At 36.9% G+C, this 23,302-nt stretch overlaps 2 protein-coding genes across 2 annotated transcripts in view; one reads left to right on the forward strand and one right to left on the reverse strand.

Moving 5' to 3' along the window:
• Nucleotides 1–22,525, forward strand: part of Metap1d (methionyl aminopeptidase type 1D, mitochondrial) — an 84,984-nt gene extending 62,459 nt beyond the window's left edge. Inside the window, exons 2-10 of the mRNA XM_015479319.1 lie at nucleotides 3,269–3,426; nucleotides 5,473–5,622; nucleotides 7,156–7,304; nucleotides 7,890–7,932; nucleotides 11,699–11,862; nucleotides 19,531–19,628; nucleotides 20,950–20,997; nucleotides 21,877–21,955; nucleotides 22,090–22,525. Of these exons, the coding sequence (XP_015334805.1) occupies nucleotides 3,269–3,426; nucleotides 5,473–5,622; nucleotides 7,156–7,304; nucleotides 7,890–7,932; nucleotides 11,699–11,862; nucleotides 19,531–19,628; nucleotides 20,950–20,997; nucleotides 21,877–21,955; nucleotides 22,090–22,168 (968 nt within the window). The 3' untranslated portion in view covers nucleotides 22,169–22,525. The remainder of the gene's footprint in view (nucleotides 1–3,268; nucleotides 3,427–5,472; nucleotides 5,623–7,155; nucleotides 7,305–7,889; nucleotides 7,933–11,698; nucleotides 11,863–19,530; nucleotides 19,629–20,949; nucleotides 20,998–21,876; nucleotides 21,956–22,089) is intronic.
• LOC107136651 (calcium-binding mitochondrial carrier protein Aralar1) overlaps nucleotides 1–23,302 on the reverse strand; it is a 224,861-nt gene that overhangs the window by 199,782 nt on the left and 1,777 nt on the right. The gene's annotated exons all lie outside the window — the stretch shown is intronic.

Consider the following 23,302-nt stretch of genomic DNA (forward strand, 5'->3'; position numbering starts at 1 on the left):
GACTGCCCAACTAACTTCTGTCAACTACCTCACTGCCTCACTTTGTGTTCGTCAACAAAGAGAACTTGGCTTAAAGGAATGGATAGATTAGGTCAAACCAGCACCACTTTTGGAAAATTATAATAGTAACAATACAATAGTTCCATGTGTATTTGCTCTTTTTTTTTTTTTTTTTTTTTTTTTTTTGGTATCAGGAATTGAACCTAGGGAACTTAACCACTGAGGCACATCACAGCCTTTTAAAAAAATTTTTATTCTGAAACAGAGAAACAGGGTCTTGCTAAGTTGCTGAGACTGGCCTTGAACTTGCGATTCCACTACCTCAGCCTCCTAAGTCACTAGGATTACAGGCATGCAGCATTGCAACCTGCTCATCTTTATTCTTGAGCCTGTGAGAGAAGTAATATAATTCGTGGAGGCAACTTGACCTGCTTTCCCTCAACCTTAGCACTTACTGTGTATCTTTGTATCTTCAACTGGAGTAATAAACACAATCTGTAGGTTCTTGTGAAGATTAATAAGCTAAGATGTAAAGTGCCTTATACGGTTAATTGACATTCAGTATTACAAGCTATAGTGGAGCCCATGTTTTCTTTTCCATTTTACATTTTAAACATTCTTGAAGGGTGTCTTTACTGGGTATCTGCAGAATACAAGGAATTTTCATATTCCTTATTCCAATTAATTATTACCTGAGATCCAAAAGAAGACATTTTTTCAGGACCATACAGCTAATAAGAGGAGCAAAGTCAAAAGTCTAGACTTCTATTTTTCCACTGTTTTCTTTTCCTAAGACACTTCCCACCACTTACATGTCAGTTGACAATCCTGGGGTCATTAGGGAAACAGTTTAGGACATAAGGTACCCACTACTGTCAAGTAACTCTTTTTTTTTTTTTTAAGTCAAATGTGGTAGTGCTTGCCCATAGTCCCAGCTACTTGGGAGGCTGAGGAAGATGGACAGCTTGTGCCCATGAGTTCAAGACCAGCCTGGGCAACATATAAAGACCTTGTCTCAATAACAACTTAAAGATATGATATTTCTGACCTTTTATCTTGTTGTGGAATTGTTTAAAATAGGTACCCCAAACCCAAGGGGACTGATAATGTGGCTCAGTGGTAAACCATGTGCTCACTAGCAGACCATGTGCTGAGCATATGCCAGGCTCTGGGTTCAGTCCCCAGCACTGCAAAAAAAAAAAAAAAAGTACCCAAAATACCCCTGTAAGTTTGATTCAGTTTGATTCAGCAGTATTACTTTCAACTTTACAAAAAACATAATTGAATGAAATTTTTGACCCTGACTTACTGACCACTGGAGTTTGTTTGCATCAGTGCCTTTTCCCTTATCAATGAGAGATCCTGAGTTTGGGGGCCAATACTCACCTGCAGTTAGTGTTTCCATTAAGTTTTACAGCTGAAATGTTACTCTAGGCCAGTAGTTCTCAAGCACAGAGGTACAGGCAGATCACCCCAAGAGTTTGTTAAAGCACAGATTGTTGTCCTCACCCTCAGAGCTTCTGAGTCAGTAGATGGAGGAGAGGGCCTGGAATTTGCATTTTTTCCCCATGTGTTGCTGATATTGCTCATCTGAGAACCTCATTGTGAGAACCAATGCTCTAGAGCAGGAGTCAGCAAACTTCTATAAATGGCCTTATGGTAAATATTTTATGTTTGTTGGCCATATATCTTTGTCACAACTACTGAACTCTATCACTGTAGCTCAGAATCAGCCATAAACAATTATAAGTGAATAAGGGTAGCTATAGGAACTGAAATTTTATGTAATTTCTTGTGTTACAAAGTATTTCTCTTTTGATTTCCTTCAACTACTTATAAATGTAATTTTTTAAAATTTTTATTTATTTTTTTAAGTCTTTGGCTATATAAAAAGAGGGGCAAGTAGGCCAGATTTTGGCCCATAGGCTGTGTTTGCCAACTCCTGCCATGTAGTTGTGATTTGTTGATTTGTGATTTTTAAACTAAAAATGTTTTAACTAATTGTGATACAAGTGGATGGTTTCAAATATATAATAGTATAGAAGAAAATAAAATGAATCAAAATGTGTTCCCACCTCTAGCCTTAATCACATGCTCCACAGATAACCACTATTGATAAATATTCATTTCCAGAAATTTTATAGGCTTGAACAAGCTTATATAAATAAGTGTACAGCTTTTTACATTCATGAGCTTCTTATAGGGGATGTGGGGCATAGCTCAGATGTGGAGCATTTGCCTAGCATGATCAAAGCCCTGGGTTTGATTCCCAGCACTGTCCCTGCTTTCCCAAATTTTTGTGGGCTTCTTATGGACTTTTCAGCATTTACGTTTTATCCTAACAATGTATTATTACCTCTTTCCTTGTCAATACTTAGAGATGACTTAGCTTATTCTTTTTAACGGCCCCAGAGTTTTCAATTGTGTAAATGTGCTATAATATTTAACCAAGTCCCCATTGATGTTTCCCATTTGGAAACATTTAGGTAGTTCCCCCCCACCTTTTTTTTCACTCAAAACAATGTTTCAGTGATGGTACATCTTCACACATCCATCATTGCGTAACATCCACAGGATAAAGTCTGGCGAGATGAATTGCTGAGTCAAAAGATATGTGCATTTAAAATTTTGATAGAAATTTCTAAATTCCTGTTGTGATTACTTTAAGGCCCTCTGTCCATTTGCTTTCAGGGTTATACCTACATTTTTGCTATTTGGTCTTTTTCTGATTTGAGCATTCATCACAATGAATTTCAGTATAATGCCTTGATGCGCATGAACTTAACACACTGTAATCCTATGGAGGGCAAAAGTGCAGCTGGCAATTTGTCTCTGATTCTTGAAATGAAAATGGCTTTAAAGAATATAAAGCCATCAAAATAGTGCCCTGAATTCTAGGGTTATCCTGGACATTGTCACACAAGGTACCACAGTAGAAATTGTTCTTTTTACAGACTTGGTGTTTAGCACATGTTTCTATATGTTTGTTTCCCATTACAGTAGAGTTTTCCATTGTCAGGCATTTATGTAAACATAGTATTAGCTAATAAATATGCTGTGCTACTCTTGTACTAGAACTTGGAATACAATTGCTTTCCTTTCTGTTTGGGGCTTTTCCTTTTTGACGCAATAAAGGATTAGAATAATGATTTAGTAGGCAACAACACAACACCTTCAAGTGCAAGCACTGTTAGTTTTGTTTCTTTTTTCTTTTTCTTTCTTTCTTTCTTTTTTTTTTTTTTTACTTAAAATACATTTCTGTTCATAGGTTGTCATAGAATTTTCTCTTCACCACTCAATCATATCTACTTACACAAGCAGTCAAGCAGTCAACAAAGAAGAAATTTCTTTTTTCGAAGACAAAGAGATATTTCACACAGTATAGTTGTGCCGGCTGCAGTTTCTCCAGCGCATCCAGTTCCTAAGGTACGGTATTGCCTATTATTTCCAGCCAAGATAAAGATTGACTGCAGAAGTGATCAAATGTTTTTTGCACCTTTGATTTCCAGGCCATTTAAGTCATAATTTAAAACTTGGTTTGTGATTTAAAATTATGATGTGAGAAGTTTTAACATCCTGTAGTTCTAGAACATTAATTTTTAAAAAGAAAGCTTTGAGTGTAGAACTGCTTAGCTTGTTTAGAATTTAAATTTCTATCCTGAAATTTTCTATATTAAATTTCTAACATGAAGATAAAAACTATACATATGTGGTTTCCAAACTTTTAGGAAAGAAAATAACTATAAAATTGGGATGATTCAAGAGAGATTACATGAAACTAACGCACTAGATTTTTTTTAAAAGCTTGCTCTTATACTTTCCATTTCATTAGTGCTGCTATCTTTGAATTGTCCTTTAGAGTAAATTAAATAAAATATCTTGTTTGAGAGCATTGTTGACTTTTTTTTTTCAGAGATTGCAATTCTGTGGAAAGACAATCTGACCATTTTTCAAAATGAAATATAAAGGAGCTCTGTGGGTCATTTAGTAAGAGTAGCTAAAAGAAATATGAATTTGTCACAAAACCACTGCTTTCTTCCTTTTGCAGTTTTTAAAATGTTTAACAGCGAACCCATATTAAGAATGTTTTACCTCCTGAAGGTGAATGGCCCATTTTGTTGCAGGTGCTCATGAGAAAAGAAAGACCACCAGAACCCAGAATACATTCCTGGCTTGGCTGTGGCCTGGCCATCATAGTGAGAGCCAGTATTTGGTATTAGTCACAAAATTGATATTACTTTTCCTTAGGAAAAAGAAAAAGAAATTGCCAGATAGGTAAAAGGATTTTTTTAGACATATCAATCAATTTCAAGAACAACCCAATATCCTTTCTGCCAGGTTATAGAGCCAGAATACAGACAAGATCACAGGCTGTTTGGGGGTAAACCTGGTGAGCTGTGGGCATTAGTGGGGTGACTGGAATAGAGTAGATGCTTCTTCAGGGCTCAGCTGTGGCAGCCCAGGCAGTGCTGTTGCTTGAATCAGAAAAGCCCCTCTGACTGGAGAATAAGAGAAGATCCTAAAACCCAGCATGGCACTCTTCACAAAGAGAAGAACCCTAATTGCATCCTTTCCAGAGTTGTGTGATGTCCCCATTGAATGGTGTTATCTCCCTCACCCTCCTGTCCCAAACTTCTGTGGCATCTTACTGTGTTCTGTTAAACAATGCTTGTGTACAATTGCTATAAATAACTTACAAAAGGGCTGTACAAAACCTCTGGACTAAAAGAAGCTCTATGGAGGATAGTATTATTTCCTGAATATGCCAATGAGTTTAGGTAAGTGGTGGAGGATGGTGTCTACAAGAGTGATCAGGGTTGAATTTTTTTAAATTTGGGGGGTGCCTTTTGTTCTTGATAAATGATGAAAATGTTCTAGGTGATTTTTTATGTACTCAGGCAAAAAAGAAAAGGAAGCTGTTTTGTTTTATTCTCTAAACTCTGAGTAGGGTTGCCAAATGTAAGAAAAGTGTATGTATAATAGGCTTCCTTGGACTTGACAGTCAGCCTTTTTACAAATATTCATTGAGAGAGGGTGTTGGGAGCTTCCCTTGCATAAATTTGATCTTTGTGTTAAGAAGATGAAAGTGCCTTTTAATTTTAATTAACCATTTGGCAACTTGGAAGCTTGGTGCTATTTTTCATCAATGGTGATATGCTTCCAACAGGGTTGGGAGGAGGAAGAAAAGAAAACTACTGTTTGTTTTGACCAGAAGTCTACTTCAGTCGAGTTTGACTCAAAGCATGGTGAGGTTAACAGACCATCCAGTGGCAGCACTAACGGGCAATGTTAAGTTCAAAAGGGCAGGGGAAGGAACTGGGGGCAGCCTGGAGGGTCTGTTGTGCTGGCTTCGAAGGTCGGTGCTCCGGCAGGAAGGGCAGAGCTCCATGAAGCAGGAGGCTGTGTCCGAAAAAATGATCCCATTGTCGTGCGCTGGGTTCTGATCTTCGTTTTCAATCCTTTTTCCTCAAGCACATAAAGAAGCCAGACTATGTGACGACAGGCATTGTACCCGACTGGGGAGACAGCATAGAAGTTAAGAATGAAGATCAGATTCAAGGGCTTCATCAGGCTTGTCAGCTTGCCCGTCATGTCCTCCTCCTGGCTGGGAAGAGTTTAAAGGTGGTGTCTTACCAAGCCTCAGAGTGACTTCCATAAGGGGCAACTTCTTTCTCTTTCATTCTTTTTTTTTTTTTTTCTCTTTCACCTTAATTTTTGTTTTGTACACATCTAATTTGCTTTCAAAAAATCTAGTAAAGCCTTGGGATGGGAGAAAGGGACCTTATTATTTTATGTATTTATTGAAGAGGTAATTTTAAAATCCAAATTGAATTTTTACTAGCAGAATTCTAGAAATACCTTGGGCTAAATCAGCCTATCCAAGTTGATCAGTGGCAGACGGCTTTGACTTTTGCCTCTTACTCCTGCCTATAATTTGTGCTTTTGTTTCCTTCATTATTTCTGTATGCTTGAAGAATTGTTCTACCTTGTAGTTTGCCTCCTATTTTCTTGCATTAGCTCTGCAATGAAAGATCAGACCAGATACACAAAGCTATAGATATAATGGCCATATAATTGTATACAAAAATCCTACAAGATTTAGTTCTTTTATAATAATTTGAAACACCGTGCTCCATAGAGATAATGAAATAAAGTAAAGCCTGTCATTTCCAAAAGGAGGGAAGAATTTAGGAAGACTCAAAGATGAAATCACTTACTGTGTCATCTGTATAATAAACTTATTAGAGCAACATAACTAAGCATAATGTGAATATAAAATAACAGAAAATTATTGGAGAAATAGATAATTTTTAATAACAGATTTTATTTTGTTTTAGATTTTTATTTATGATTTGTGAGTTTATGAAAATAGTCTACCAGTGCTCATTAAACTCAATTTCAGGGGCCGAGTCTAGCTCAGTGGTAGAGTGCTTGCCTAGCATACATGAGGCCCTTGGTTCAAGTGAGACCCAACACCACAAAAACAAAATAAAACAAAAACTTTAGTTTCAGTTTTTTCTGTTTGGGAGCAATTGGTTACCTTCTAATAAGGGGGAAATTTGTTTTAAACACATTTACTTACTTAGGCATAAAAGAAGTCAGGATTAGTGACAACCAAATCTCTACAAAATGTATCAGACTGTGTTTCTAAATGATGATCCCTAATCTCCATCCCATTGCTATAAAACCCATGTAATGTTTCACTGAACTAAAGTGTGGGTTGACCTACTTTTTCAGACCTGTTGTCTAAACCAAAAATCCTTTGGAGCATTTATTCAAGTTTCCATTAGCCATCGTACTAACTATTGAGAAAGAGAAAAGGATTGCTGAAAGACATATTGTGGAAATCTTCAGGCTAAAAAGGACTCATGTCATTTAATGACTCACAGTGATTTAGAGGATCCTGGAGTTTAAATTTTTTATTTCTTAAGAGTCCATAATACTATCATTTACCCCTGCCCCAAAAAAATCATCAAAAAAAAGCATAATTGAAGATGGTAACACTAGTCATAATTAATTAAAATAGTATATAACATGTTTATTATAGTAAGTCTATACAATCTCACATGGAAGTGCTGTTATTATGGGAATGGTTGGTAAATACAGGAAATGTCTTCAACTGTCACTGCACAATTTTTGTATTTAATATTATAGGTTGACATGACAACTGAAGAGATAGATGCTCTTGTTCATCAGGAAATCATCAGTCATGACGCCTATCCCTCACCTCTAGGCTATGGAGGCTTTCCAAAATCTGTTTGTACCTCTGTAAACAACGTACTCTGTCATGGTATTCCTGACAGGTATTTGTTTTTTGATAACATATTGTTCCTTTGGAAACTAAAACATGAAAATAAGATCTATAATGTATGTTGGAAAATACTATGGCTCAATTGAAATCCACCTGTAAACTTCAGAAGTTGATTATGATAAAACAAAATTTTTGAAGTATTTCACTACAAAGTGGATATAACACCATCATTTAATATTTGTTAAAACAGTATGTGATATACAGTAGTTGTACAGTAACTATTTCTTTTACTTTCCTCAATTTTTACCATATATATGGTGAAAGTCCAATGTAGGCAAGTTTTTTGTTATCAACTACTGTTTTGGTTCTTTATAACATTGAGATAACTAATAAGTACATCTTTTTAAAGGATAGGTGATTTTTTAAACAATGGCAATATGTTTGTTTTATCTATTTTTTATAAAATTTGATGTGACTAACGTAAGACATAGATCAGATGTAGTTATTCCATTTATGTCTCTTTCACTCCAAATTATCATTGCAATTCACTGAGTTTGTGATAGTAGTCATTAGGTATTTACTTTTTATTCCTTTTATTGAAATCTATCACCATTTTTTCCTTCTGTTTATGTTTCAGTCGACCTCTTCAGGATGGAGATATTATCAACATTGATGTCACGGTGAGTAAATCATACAAAAAATAGTCTTTGATCAACTTCAGAATTGCTAGTAGCAACAGGAAGAAGAGTGGATTGAAAATGTGAACTGCACCAGTGGAAGTGCTGTTTACTTCTAGCCCCAGACGCAAGCAGCTGGTTTCCTTTTTTGTCTTTAACTCTGTGTTTATTCCAAGTAAACCCAGGCCTGACTTGAATTTAGGGCTGGAATCAGATGCACTGAGATCAATGTTGGCCTAAGTGAAATGTCAACCCAATCCTGCTATGTGTCATGTTTTTGAGAAGGTGTAATTGTTATTGATCCACTGTGTAGTTAATGCAGAGCACCACAGCACTGGGCAGCTGCTGAAGCTAGATATGTATGAGATGAGCTAACACGAAGAAAGCCAGCATTTTTCCTTCACTCTGCCAAGATTGATCTTCCTCTTCCTGCTGATTTTGAGTGGGGCCTGTCATTATCTTACTCTGTCATTAGGGGCTACATTGGCCTGTGTGTCAGTCTATTTGGACAGCAACTCTTTTGCTAGCAGTGTTCCCTAGATTTATTAAAATCCCTGAAGGTAACATTGTGTTCCATTTCTGGTATAGAGAGTCTTGAGCTCAAAGCATACAGTGGTTTTCTCTCTGAACTTTTTTAAGTTTTCACCAAATGGTTAATGGCCTTAAAAAAAAAAAAAGTTAATTTTTAATAACAGATTTTATTTTGTTTTAGATTTTTATTTATGATTTGTGAGTTTATGAAAATAGTCTACAAGTACTCATTAAACTCAACATAGGGACTTCAAATTGTACAAGCTTTAACCTTTTCTAATTTTCTTAGCCTTTTACCATTCTCAGACTTAAATTATTTGTGCTCATTTTATTAAAAATTGTTGTAATGATACCTTTGGATTATGTAGATCATAAAATCTGTGCATGATTAATAAATACATTTTAAATAAATAAATACAATTTAAATATCTGATGAGAACCAGCTGAGATGGATAACATTCAAGGAATAGTTTCTATTAATGATAAAATATTTTTAGTAATAGTTGTTTTTTTATCCAGACCATGAAACTTAAGTGGAATTTGGAAAGAGATAGAAATGGACATCCAGTATTTGAATTCAGTCATATTTTTAGTTAAGTTAATTCAGCCTTTTTTCTTCATATCAGCTGGTATAAGGATATATAGCCAAGGATTCTTTCATTGCCAATACTATTTCCTATGTTATTTAGTTTTACTTAGAATACTTGAACATTTGCTCCATATACTCTGTTGGTATCTTTCCAACTCAGAATCATGTAGGAGGTATTTTATAAAGTGTTATTATCTCACCTGATCACCCTCTAATGAACTATTGCTGCTTGAATGAAATCAGCATATTCTTCCATACTGTTTCTAATGTGTCCAAAGAGAATATTTTATTACTTTTCTAGATTCTTTTAATAAGTAATTTTGTTTTTAAATTTTAAATTATTTCAACAGTTAACAAAACTCATAAAACAAAGTGAAATTTCAAGTGTCTAGAAATGTGAAGGAACCTAGGAAACATATAGGTTAGTATCTTTTTTATTTTCTTCAGTATTGGGTATTGAACCCAGGGCCTTATGCTTGCTAGGCAAGTGCTCTGCCACCAAGCTACATCCCCAGGCCTACATTAGCATTTTAACAAATTATATTTTAATGAAATTTTTTTAATATTTATTAAAATATTAGTTGGACATAATATCTCTATTTTATTTATTTATTTTTATGTGGTACTAAGGACTGAACCCAGGGCCATGCAGGTGCTGGCAAGTGCTCTAACACTGGGCCACAACCCCAGCCCTCTGATGAAATATTTTGTTAAGTCAAGGACTCCATTACCAGATTCTATAATTTTATCAGAAAATACTCATTATATTTTATAGTTTACTTCTAGTATGCATCACAAGAAAATAGGTTTCTTTTTCTATTAAAAGTTGAATATTTTTTTAAAAGACAATGTGGTACTTATAGTAGTTGCTCAATAATATTTCTTAAATAAATGAAGTATAAAACAAGAATAGTTTTTGGATACAAACACTGGTTATATATGTTGCTACCAACTCTCAAAAGCATTCAAGTATTATACTTGAATCCTTCAAGTAGTCATTTTGAAAACTAGTAAATATATGAAAAACAAATAGAATTTCTGAATAATACATTTTTACCTAAAAACAGTTACATAAACATTTACAGTTACAGATGTTCTTGAAAAATTACTCATTAGCAAATTTTATATTCGTGTATATAGATTGTAAAGGACAATAAATGGGAATGAACATATTTAACACTATTCTTTTACAAAGTAATTAAGATAATTTGATACAGTTGTGAAAAAAACTTGATTAGAAGGCAACTTGTCTGTGTGTTTGTCCCGACTTATAAAGTGGAGATCTTCATGAAGTCCTTTCTTGCCTCCCTCACAGAATATAGAACATTTTTAAAGATGCAGAATAATATACAAATTTACAACATAAATTCAGAATTAAAACAGAACATTCAGGGCTGGGGATGTGGCTCAAGAGGTAGCGTGCTCGCCTGGCATGCGTGCGGCCCTGGGTTCAATCCTCAGCACCACATACAAATAAAGATGTTGTGTCTTTAAAAAAAAAAAAAGAACATTCAGATAAATATCTCTTTAATAGCAGTTTCTGCATTCAACTTTATGAGAAAACGAACTGTGAAAAAGAGTACAAATTTATGCAAAATAGTAAATCCCATGCTACCTCCAAGGATCAATATTCAACCAGTTGGTCTGGGATGTGGCTCAAGTGGTGGTGCGCTCGCCTGGCATGCGTGCGGCCCGGGTTTGATCCTCAGCACCACATACAGGTGGAGATGTTGTGTCAGCCAATAACTAAAAAATAAAATATTGGAATTTCTCTCTCTCTCTCTCTCTCTCTCTCTTAAAAAAAATATTCAACCAGTCTCCTCTGCCTTCTGTATTTATTATAGTGTTTGGTAATCATTGATTTTTTTAATAATAAATCTGGTGACTTAAAGATCTTGTAGGGTTCAAAGATCATTGAAGACTGATAAAATTATATTTTCTGTAATTTTTCTCATAAGCCTGTTCTGTTCTGTTCTGATTTTTTAAAAATCCATGTAGAGTGTTTTCAGTGACATTCTGCTATCTGGAACATTTGATTAAGACTTCACTTTAGACATGGGATTTTTTTTCTATAACATATTTCATCCTCATATTGAGCCATTTCAATTCTTAGAACTAAATTCTCCTAGCATCCATTATAATATGTCTTATCTTATTTCTTCTTGTCATTATATATCACTTCCAAGTCTAGAACTGGTAAATAAAGATCATATAAATCTTCATGATATTAAGGAAACTTTTTACTATGTTAAATACTTCTTAGTTTTCTAAATCTATCCTGGTAATTGTAGGTCAGTGTATTTTATTTGACCACTAATTTTTGTATACAGTGACCAAATAAAATACATTTGTGTTCTCAAAATTAAAATGAGGAATCAAAATGTTACACTAGTGTTTCTAATCATAGTGCTGAAATAGATGTATTAGCCATTTATATGTTTTTTAGACTTTGTCATTCATTACATGGTTTCATCTTTTTACTTTCTGTAAGGTTTCAGTGTATCTGTTTTATTTTTTATAGGCAGATAAGTATAATTCTGAGAGTGTAAAACACCTGAGTTTACTAAATACATAAATGAATAATATGTGTACTTTAGGAGAGTAGATTTTTAAACAAGGACATATTTTAAAATTTCTGCCTGCGTTTAGGTCTATTACAATGGCTTCCATGGAGACACCTCTGAAACATTTTTGGTGGGCAAGGTGGATGAATGTGGTAAAAAGTTAGTGGAGGTTGCCAGGAGATGTAGAGATGAAGCAATTGCAGCTTGCAGAGCGGGGGCCCCCTTCTCTGTAATTGGAAATACAATCAGGTAAGCCTTACACTGACAAGTAAAGGGAGGGTTGGCAAATGGTACAAAGGTTATTGGTGGCTGGGTATAAAGTTGATGACATGTTTTATGATTCAGAACCATCATTTCAGTCTGATATCACTATGTGAACTGCCAGGCTGCAATATTCTCCCTGAGTTGAAAAAAATAAAAATAAAAAGACTTTTTAAAAGGGAATTATACCAGGGTCAGCAAAGAAACTTACTGGAATAGCCAACAATATTTATATGGCATCTTATGTTTTAGCTCGACATATTGGTCTATAATGTTGCTGTACTCAAAATCACACCAAATATGGAAAAAAGTGCTTAGGAAGGGGATGAGCATTCCAACTCTTGGATAAGGAGAAAGGAGAAAAGCTAAATGTAATAAAGGAATGAAGTGAAACATATTCCTATGATACAAAGATAAAAGCTGTTGGCTCAAGCAAGCCTTATCTTTTGATTAGCAAATTAGTAGATTAGCAAGTAACCCAAAAGGGTGATCTCCTTTTTCTGCCTGGTTCACTTTTCCTGTAAACCATTGTTTATTTCCCACACAGTATTCTATGCTTGCTTTCCGAGTGTATGTGTATTTTCTGAATTCAAGACTTTTCTTTGTAATCTGTTACCTACTTTCGGGTCTTTTTTCTCCTAGCTCTTTTGAAGTAGACATGCAGAATATGTGTTTTCATTTAAAAGTAACGCATTTTGTTAAAGAAGATCACATCAGTACCCTTTAAAGTACTGTTCTCATTAATATGAACCATTGAATACTTCCCATTTGTCTAAAGATGGAAGGCTTAGTCACCTTGAAAAGATGCTGCCTTTTTTCTTCATACGCCTTCAAATACTTTAAGAAAAAAGGCAGTAAAATATCAGTTAAATGCATTTATGGCTTTAAAAATATTGTAACAGTGTCTGAATCAAACTTTAGTAAAATCTCTTTGGGTTATATCTGAGAAGCTTTTATTGAAGACTTTGAACAAAATTGTGTTTTTGACAGTTTTAAATTATAGGCTAACTAGCCTGGGAAAAAAGGATAGTGTCTCTCTGTTCTTTCATAGGAAATGTTGAATCAGACCCCTACTGGGAAAAGAAATTTAATGCATATCTCACTATCTTACTGTCCATGAATATAATAGAAATGAATTCAAAATGCAGTTTTATTTTTGCAAATGGGATGAGTCGATAGATGCACCTCATATTTTTGAACACCTAGGGTTCAACAAATTTACTGGTGGTGCTCTTGCATTTTAACAAAATTTATTCTTCAGTAGAAGGGGGCAGAGAACACTAGATTCTTATTCAAGCATTCTATCGAGCTCTGCATTCATGGCTGTGTCTAAAGGGCATGTCAGCCTTTGATTCTCTCTGAGAGGTAATTATCCTTTTCCTGTCACGGAACAACAAATGATAGCTAACTACAGAGGCACATTTGCAGTAGTCACATTCATCAACTGCAGAAAAAAAAATTCAATTTAATTGTGCAACACAGCTGCACATGGGCTTTTGAGCATTTCTGTTGTTCTCCCTGTCTCGCTATTCCTCCCTCCAGATCTATTTTTTAAACTTTTTTTCTGGTTATTTTTTCCCCTTTTTGTCTCTTCTTCCATTTTTACTCTCTGTACTTTCTTGTTAAAGTAATTTTCCTTTGTGGCTCTCATTCTTTTTTCCCCATTGAAGGCTATGAATGTAGAAAATTATCACAATTACTCATATAATTGAGCCTCTTTGTAGCAAGTGCAACTCCAGTAGCCTTTCTCCATCATGAAAATGGTTTCATTATAGGGTTTTTCATATTCTCTGACACCATCTACACAGAGGAACAGGCGTGCAGATGAGATGTACTAGGAACAGGCTAGATCAGTAAGGTCACAGTAGGAATAATTAGCTCTGCTATGGAAAGAGCATCTAGGCCTTTTACTGCTACATAAATGTACTGTCCGTGGCTTTTAGTCACAAAAAAAACTTACTAACAAATGGAGCTCCCGCCTACTACTTTGAAAAAAAGATTTGTATCAACACTACAATTTTCCATCATTAAGACTAATAACACAGAGCCTAGTATACATCAAGGGGAATAAAAAGAAAAATCTCACATTCAAGTGGTGGCTGGGTGCTGACCTTTGTTCCCTTTTTTTGTGTACGACTTAACTCTTTACAAAAAAGAGCCACACGCCACACCAACATGCAGGTGAACTCCAGCTAGTACTAGCAAAGCACAGCATTCAGTCGGAAAATCTGATAAATCTCCATGCAGGATAATGCATTTCATTACATATTCACTACATTAATTCTAGCTACATTAAAAAAAAAAGAAGAAGAAACAAGAAGAAGAGTAGAATTGAAAGTGACATTGGATTTTAGCTATCTGGATGCAAAGGTCAGTTTTTGCAGAGTATGAATTTGCATGTACAAGCTCCTTTGAAAACCAGATCAGTCTCAACAACTGCACATACAAAACTATGTGGGGGGAAAAAATAAAAAAAAAAAAAACAGACAATGAACTTCTTACTTTTACCCTAATGCATTTCATTATTTAGATGGTTTATGTCTGCGGTGGGTGAGGAAACTGGCCCCAGTTGTAACAAATGTTTGTTCTGATGTGTTAATGCAGTGTTTCCGAACATCTATTATTTTGCCTTTTTTTTTTTTTTATTCAGGCAAAATCTTAAGAGAGTAAGTAAACAAATGGTATCCACCTTTGAGCCAAAAGTACTTGAAATCTTTACAAACCAAAGGTTTACAAACATCTTTCAACTTGGTCTCGTTTATTGTAAGATATTCACCATCTTTGCACAGCCTCCCTTCACTGCTACCCTCTGAAAAGAACATTCAAGCAGCTTGTCAGTATTTTGTTACTCCAAACCACCAGATCTCTAAGGAATATTTTTGAATTTTCCTCTGAGACCTGGAGGATGGGATGATGTCTGTGAAGAAATATCCGTCAAAATGATTTCACAAAAAGACTCCCTGTGTGCCCTTTTGCTTTGCGAGGGATGCCTAGTGATCTTTAGGCCACAGTGTTGTTATACTCGTTGTACCTCCATGTGCTTTAAAACATTCCTAGATCTGTATTTTTGTTAATTGTCTCTAGATTATATTATCTATGTGAGAATATTATAAATGTATAGATTCATGCATCACAAATATATGATAGGTCATCCAAAAATAATTCAGGTTTATAGTTGTAAATGTCATGATGAAAGTATCAATAAATGGCTTTCAATGTTTAATTCATAAGTATATGTTTTGATATTAATCTAGAACAATATAAAGCAGATTTTTTAAAAATAATCTCTTTCTATTAGATTATGCACAAACAATAAGTGGCTCAGGCAAAATAAGTCATTTTAATGTCATCTGTGATGGATTTTTCTTGACAGCTACTGTAAATTACAATTACACTGCTTCTCTCTACACATGAAAGTAAGCATTGCAATAAATTATCTTTTATTTCAATCCATCATGTCTGCTTTTCAGAAACAGAAAACCTCAAATAAAAGTTCAGCACTATTGTAAGAAAAACACAGTAATTTGTGATCCAGTTTGAAACAAAAAAAAATGTACCACTCTTTTGGAAAACAGTTGTTGGCTTTCAAAAATATTACTAATTATACTTAAACATTCCTGTCATTATAGGGGATCCCTGAATTTGTACATTCCTTCATTCAAAGACTACTATTTAGATTAAAATCTAGAAAGACTAAAGTAAAATTACCTAACTGAACAAATCAGGTGCCATTTGTGATTCTTTATTAGAGATGTGTGACCCCTTTGGAGATTACTGTTGCTTATAGGATTCATGTAAAAATGGTAATAAAACTATTTCCACGTGCATTTTTATTTCTTTGTCAGAGCATGTACTTAAACATAGTACTCCTCTGCCCTCTTGGGGAATGTATTTTTACTCATACAAAGTAGTTGAAATGCATTAAGAAATTTTACTTATCTAGACAATGCTACAATTGAGTCCAGCTACTCATGAAAAGGAATTTAACTGAATAAAATGGTCACAAGATGAAATTCCTTAAAAGAAATTTCTCTCTTTCACCTATAAACTGTAGCCGAAACATGAACTGTAATAACACAGTATAATTGAAAAGTGAGTTCATCAACTACCTTTACCCACCTTCTTCCTTTACTCTCTCCCCTAGTATTCCATAAGAAAACCTTCAAATCATAAATGTGCTGGGCTCGTGCGTAGGTGTAATACTATCATAAAGGATATTTAGTTAGAGGAAACCAGAACAGAAGAGTTAATATCAGGAGAGTTCTTATCAGTAGATTTAAACAAGGAGAAGGAAGATTTCATGGGTGAAATGTTCAGAAAAAGAAAACCCTATACTCAGAAACAGGTCGTGGCCCCACTGGGGCAGGTGTTGAGGAGCAACTGCAGCACTTCTTGGACACTCTTGCCTGATCCACTATTTTTACTTTCCCCAACATAACAGTCAAGAGGTAGGGCTGGGGTTGTGGCTCAGTGGTAGAGTGCTCGCCTAGCATGCATGAGGCACTGAGTTCAATCCTCAGCACCACATAAAAACAAAGTAATATGTTCACCTAAAACTAAAGATACATAAATAAATGTTTGGGCTGGGGATGTGGCTCAAGTGGTAGCGCACTTGCCTGGCATGTGTGCGGCCCGGGTTCGATCCTCAGCACCACATACAAACAAAGATGTTGTCTCTGCCGAAAACTAAAATGTAAATAAAATATTTAAAAAAACAAAACAAAACAAAACAAAAAACAGTCAAGAGGTAACTGCAGGCTGTACCTTCCTGTGCCACAGTTAAGGTGACCAGCCCTTGCTTTTATGTTAGAGGATCAGAGTCACTTGTGTTGTCTCTGTGAAATCAGATTTAAACCCTACAGTCAGATAACTAATCTTGTGCTCACCATATATCCCAAAATAGTAGAAGGGGAATATTTTAAAATAGTAATTAGGAACATTAATGAGATTTTGTCCCATTTAGTCCCTGTAAGTGTATGTTAAAAAACTACCAGTCCAAAAGGAAAATACCCTGGAAAGCAGACAGAAGTGTGTTTTCAGCTCCTGGGATCAAGCTTTGAGGTGGGCTCAACCAAGGAATTGAGAGAAATGTGTCCTGTTCTTTTCCTCTCTTCACCCGGCTGTGAAATCCTCTAACCTTTGCATCTGTGACACTTAGAGTCTATGATACTCCTGAAACCAGAAGTTCCACTGGGACCCAGGGAGCAAATTGTTGTAGGAGAATGCACTCAGATATCTTTATCCACCTAGTAATTGCACAGCTTCTTTTATGAAGAGGAATGAGAGGTATGATGGGGGGAGGGACCCTGAGGGTTTTTTACAGAGTGGGCTTTCTTCCTCTCATCGGAAATTAAAATGAAGATTGCCATTGTAACACACATTTAGGATGTAGCTGTGATGCCTGCCAATCACCTGGACTCTGGGGGCGGGGGTAGCTTTCTTTCTTTTTTTCTTTCTTTCTTTCTTTCTTTTTTTTAAGACAAGGAAATAGAATAGTTTATATTGAATGCTCTTTGAATCACTGAGATTTGTTGACTGAACTAACATAATTTAGAGATTTAGGTAGAACCCATTCTTATTTTTTTTAACTCAATCTAGATTATAATGTCTTATTTAATCATCTGTCTTCTACCCTCTTTCCACTTTCCATCCTCAGTTTCTATTCAGAAATTGTGTGGAACAAATAGAAACATCTTGGAAAAGATGTTATAACTCCTGCCCACAGTACAAAGACCCACAGAAATAACAAGTACAAAGTACAACTTATGAGATTAAAATGTTGACTTATTCCTCTCCTTGACACATGCATAGCTTACCCATTTCTACATTATCAATTATAATTAAATTTCAATGATAAGCTGACCATATGCTGATTATAGTGACATCCTTGTCTAAATGAAAATACTGAGAAATCTGAGAATGGTTAAAAATGTCTTTAAAATGCATACAGATATAATGTCTATAAAGGTGCTGGCTAAAGCATTCATGCTAAACTAAAACTCGAGTTTGTTGAAAACTCTGGTTCCATAGTTTAAAAAATTGGATTTATTAGGAACTGCAATAGTGGTCCTGTAAATCCAAATCCATTGCTATTGGTAGGGTTAGGGACATTATGCCTTTCTTCCACATGGAAATGAAAATCATAGCCAGGCACAGTCACACATACCTGTAATTATAGTGATTACAGAAGCTGAGGCAGGAGGATCACAAGTTCAAGGCCAGCCTGGGCAACTTAGCAAGAAGGTCTCAAAATTTAAAAATGGGGGTGGGGGCAGGAAGAAAAGGACTGGAGGGGGCATAATTTAGTGGTAAAGCACCTCTGGATTTAGTCTCCAATATCAAATTTAATGGAATAAAAAGAGAAAGAAAAGAGGGCTGGGGTAGCTCAATGGTAGAACCCTTGCCTAGCATGCACATTCCACCCCCAATACTGCAAAACAAAAAAGAAAGAAAATGTAAATCATTCATGATGTATATGTTCTTACCAGTCTGATTCTCCCAGAGCAAACATTTACCTGATTTCAACAAAAACTTTTCCAACTTGAGGGTAAAGATTTTAGGGTTGGATTATGTGCTAGATTTCATTTTTTTAATATCTTTATTTTACTTATTTAATTATTTGTTTGGTTTTACGTGGTGCTGGGGATCAAACCCAGTGCCTCACAGATGCGAGGCAAGTTCTCTACCACTGAGCTACAACCCCAGCCCCTAGATTTCATTTGTAAGAGATAGGTGGAACACAAAAACATTTGCATGTAGAATAATGAAGCATTAAGAATTAGGAATCACACACTAACTTAGGCATCATAATGGTGAAAAAACATTCTTTATGAATTTCATTAATGTTGTAGGTCTTGAGTTGAACTCCAGAGTGATCACAAAGTTTTAGAGTGTTTCAAGAAAATTGACAAAAGAGAATTAGCCTTTTATGTGAGCATGTCTGTTTGTAAAATGTATAATATTTTGAAATAGGTCTGCATAAAGGAAACGATAGAAGTAGCAAGTCATATTTCTAGATTGTAATTTTCTTCTCTGTTTAGTTCCCAAATCATTAGTAATTTGCACAGCAGTTTACCCATAAAACCATAAAAACTATATAGATTTTTATGATCTGCATTAGATGCACATACCTTAGTTATGTATATCAATCTATGTGTGTATGCATATTCATTTCTTGTCTAAAAATGACCTTGAACACTGTACTAAGGTACATGAGTCAAACTACTGTGTTAGATACATACCTTCTTTCTTCATATATCTAAGGGAATTGTTATAAGCATCAGAAAAATTGAAAGTATTCCAGAATAAAGAAAATGGTAAGTTGGGGGCGGTAGTGCACACCTGTAATACCAGATAATCTAGTGGCTGAGGCAGGAGGATTCAAAGCTCATGGGCAGCCTCAGCAACTTAGCAAGGCCCAAAATTAAAATTTTTAAAGAATAGAGGATGTAGTTCAGTGATAGAGTGTTTGCCTAGCATGCCTAAAGCCTCAGGTTCAATCCCTAGCACCACAAAGAAAAAAAATATATATGATCAGACTCTAAATAGAGCTTATTTTTTTCTTTTTCAGGATATTTTATAATGACTTTCTTTTTATCTTAGCGTGCATTTAAAACTCATATACTTTAGTTAAATATCTTTTGGTCACTTTTAAAGCCGCATAACTCGTCAGAATGGTTTGCAAGTCTGTCCACATTTCGTGGGACATGGAATAGGATCTTACTTTCATGGACATCCAGAAATTTGGCATCATGGTAAGAAAATTAATTTGGAACTCTTTATTGAATGGAATCAGGCTAAGGTAGTTTTGCTCCTGAAAACTTACTTTGAATCAAATTATTATTCACGTGTGTGCATGTGTATGTTAAATGTAAAGGTAATAACTTAATTTTAACCAGCACATTACTATGTTACTAGATCAGAGCCCAGCAATTTCAGTCCCCAAATAAGGTTTATTTTACTTTTTGTCTTCTCATGAAGGGCGCATGACTGGAAAGCACAAGAAACATTTGTCTAGAAAAAGTTACTGAAAACAAAACACCACTGCATCAATGTCCCAGCAGCATGCACATAGGACTGTTTTCTGTTTTTCTTTTTCTACCCCTTTTTCTAACTGCTGACTGTTGTGGTTAAACTTCATTACATCCTACACAGTGTTGACAGCTGATGTATTTAGCAGCATGTACTCTTTTAGTGATTTCTAGATTATACCCACCCTTGCGTTCCTTCCCCAGAATCCCCTATTTTTCACTGCCTGGGTGTGTGCCCTACAGTGAGAAGGCAGTGGGCCTGAAGTGGTGGGAGGATTTGGGTTAAGGTATGAGGCAGCTGTTTGGAGGAGCCTAAAGTGGCTGCACATTTGGACAGGAACCAAAGAAAAATTGATCCTGAGGCCTGACCTTGTACTTGGGGTAGAATTGGTCTCTAGAGGAACTAAGGCCTGGAACCTACCCCTAGAGAGTCTCTGGAGACTCACAGGGACAGAACCCCTTTGGACAAAGAGCTGCACCTAACACAGCTCAGAAGAGGTCCATGTGAGAGTGCAGGAAGGGTCTGTTAGCCCTGTGCTCCACCCAGTGCAGATGCCTAGAATTAATTTATTTGAGGATAGAGGTACCTCTCTGCCTGCTTCAACCTGCACACCAGGATGCTGTCCTCCCTTTGTGTACTTCACTAAGACTTCTTTCTCTTCGGGTCAAGGGTGAGGGTCAAGACCCTGACCTAGTAAGACCAGGAGATCTAGCAGCAGGTGGCCTGGGGAACATAAGAAGGGTGAGAGGGAGCCCTCCAGGTGTCTAAAACAACCAGACCATCCCCACCAAGTCTTGGCAAATACTTGGGGGTTGGGGGGAATTTGCCCAGAGCACAGAGAACTGCAAAGATTGAGGCCTAGGAGCTTTGTGTTTTACCTCTGGGGCCACCCAGGAATCTATGAGCTTTCACCTTTCTTTTCCCTAAAAGAAATAAAATTATCAAGTTTTTAAAGCAGACCCAGCTCCCCTAATTGTGTTTATTTCTGCTTTCTCATTTCCTATTCTCACCACCCACCCACCCATCCTCATTTCTGTTTTGCAGAGAATGACAATGACCTTCCCATGGAGGAGGGCATGGCCTTCACCATAGGTAAATGCTGGGGCTCCTCTTTGGAGAGCCATGACTCCTGGGTGGAAACTGGGAAACTGTTGCTGGCCTAGTCCTGAGAAGGACTAATAAAGCCAATCAGCATAATGAAATAATTCAGATGCATAGTAAATCAAATTAAATAATGTCCTGGAGCCCCATCTTCCTAAATCAAATACTTACCAACACATTTAGGAGAAGGCAGCCATCCAACCTCTAATTCTGTTACCAGCATAATGTGGTGTTTGCCTTTTTGTTTTGTTTTGTTTTTTCATTAACACCCAGTAACTACAGGCGATTATGTCCCTTGCTCCCTGTCAGCAAGTGGCATGTACTCTCTGGCGGCCCATTCCTGGCTGATCTTGTGATTGGTGTCACCACCAAATCCCAATCACCTAGGGCCATGAAGACCTCGTATTTCTGACTGTGGGACTTAATGGAGAAGCAATTAGAGTGAAATAAGAAAATTGTTATTTGCTGATTAATGAACATTTTGAGCATGTTTTAAAAATTCAAATATTTTAAAAAACTGACTGGTATTTATAAGAGGGACTAGTGTTTGGGTGGTTATTATCCACGGGGTCCTAATTAAGGCTTGATTAAAATGCCCTTATTTCTCTAAAAAATTATGAACTAGGCAACTTAATACATTTTTTAATGCTGTAGCATTTCCTCTTCCTACTGTTCAGTTTGTAGTATACGATGTAAGCAACATCAATTATCAGCCCTTGCAAGATTACAACATGAACTCGTGGGTGAAGCACTTAAGGGGGGGGGTGTATTTCCTTATTCTCTCTTTTTTTTTTTTTTTAATAATCAGCCGAAGCAGTGTTTGACAAGAATCTGATGAGGTCACTGGAGTAAATATTTTACCTCTTACAGAGCCAATCATCAGCGAGGGATCCCCTGAATTTAAAGTCCTGGAGGATGCATGGACTGTGGTCTCCATAGACAATCAAAGGTGTCTGCTTTCTGCCCTGTTGCTTTTAAATTGTTCGGGAAGGAAAGAGGTCTGACGGCGCTGGCGAGCTACTTTTGCTCGTGGTGGCCGAGCGGGCGCTTGGCTTGCGTCCTGACCGCTGCTCTGTGTTTCAGGTCCGCCCAGTTCGAGCACACAGTTCTCATCACATCTCGAGGCGCGAAGATCCTGACCAAACTGCCTCACGAGGCCTGAGAGGCTGCCCGAAGGTCGCAGAGGCCGGGCTCCGTTTTTCTCAATTTTTGAAATACAGCTAGAGAACTTTTAGAAGAAACAGGAGCAGCAGGTCACGCAGCATCCCGCCTAACACCTAATATCATTTTGGAAAAAAGGCGGTGGGGACTAGGAGCATTTGGAACTCAAATCAGAAAACGTGCCTGGGACCCTGCGGCTTCTGAAAGACCGGTCGGGGTCCGGGGCTCAGCTTCTCCAAGCGGGAAACGCATCTGGAGAGGAACGCGGACGCAGTCGTTTGGGAGAGGAAAGATTCTAGAAGCAGTTTTCCCTTTTCCTTGTCCAGAATTTGCCCCAATGAAAAACCTCTTAAACTCATTGTGTCTAAGCTCCTTGAGTCTGACAGTTACCACGGGGAGAGGGTAGGTGATTGGTTTTTGAGTCTCTGAACTTTTTTGCACGCGCGGAAAGAAAAACCCGAACTTAAGTGTTAGAAGGCATTTTTTTAATCCGTTTTTTCCCTTGTGAATTTCACGTTGGCCGTCCCTGAGGACGCTCCAGAGGCCAACACCTGCTCCCAACCAAGCCCCTTAGGTTCATTTCCCTTTCACGCCGCTTTCCATGAAAAGATTTGCCCTCCGAAGCATTGATTGCAAACATTTTCTTGGCTGTGGACCCTGGGCCTGGCCCTTCTTCAGGGCTTTATCACTCCAGAAACAAGACTTTCCTGGACTGCTGCGGCTGTTCCTTCCCCCCTCATCCAGTCTTCCGTGGCTTTCCCAGAGGTTGGGTTCAGACCCTCTCACTCCCCACTCATGCACACACAAGCACACTAGACCGTTTGTTGCACTAGAAATTCGCGCTGCGGGCCCACTCGCCCCGATGTAAATAGTATCTGGCTGGTGAGCGGTTCCCCTAGTCCCTAACAGATATCTCCCATATTGACCCTGATGGGACCCGCGCTTGAGCTCGGCAAGGGCCACAAAGGTCAAGTATTCCCAAGGCGCACAGAATCCCAGCGAGAGGAGATATGGGCACTTTGGAGACAAGGGCTTAGTTGGCCTGGACTGGAGCTGGCAGCTTTAGCCATTTCTTTCTGCCAGCAACTCCAACCCGTTTCAGGAGCAGGAACCCACCTGTCCACGCTGTTTCCCA

The sequence above is a fragment of the Marmota marmota genome, unplaced genomic scaffold (assembly GCF_001458135.2).
Source record: "Marmota marmota marmota unplaced genomic scaffold, marMar, whole genome shotgun sequence".
Lineage (NCBI taxonomy): Eukaryota > Metazoa > Chordata > Mammalia > Rodentia > Sciuridae > Marmota > Marmota marmota.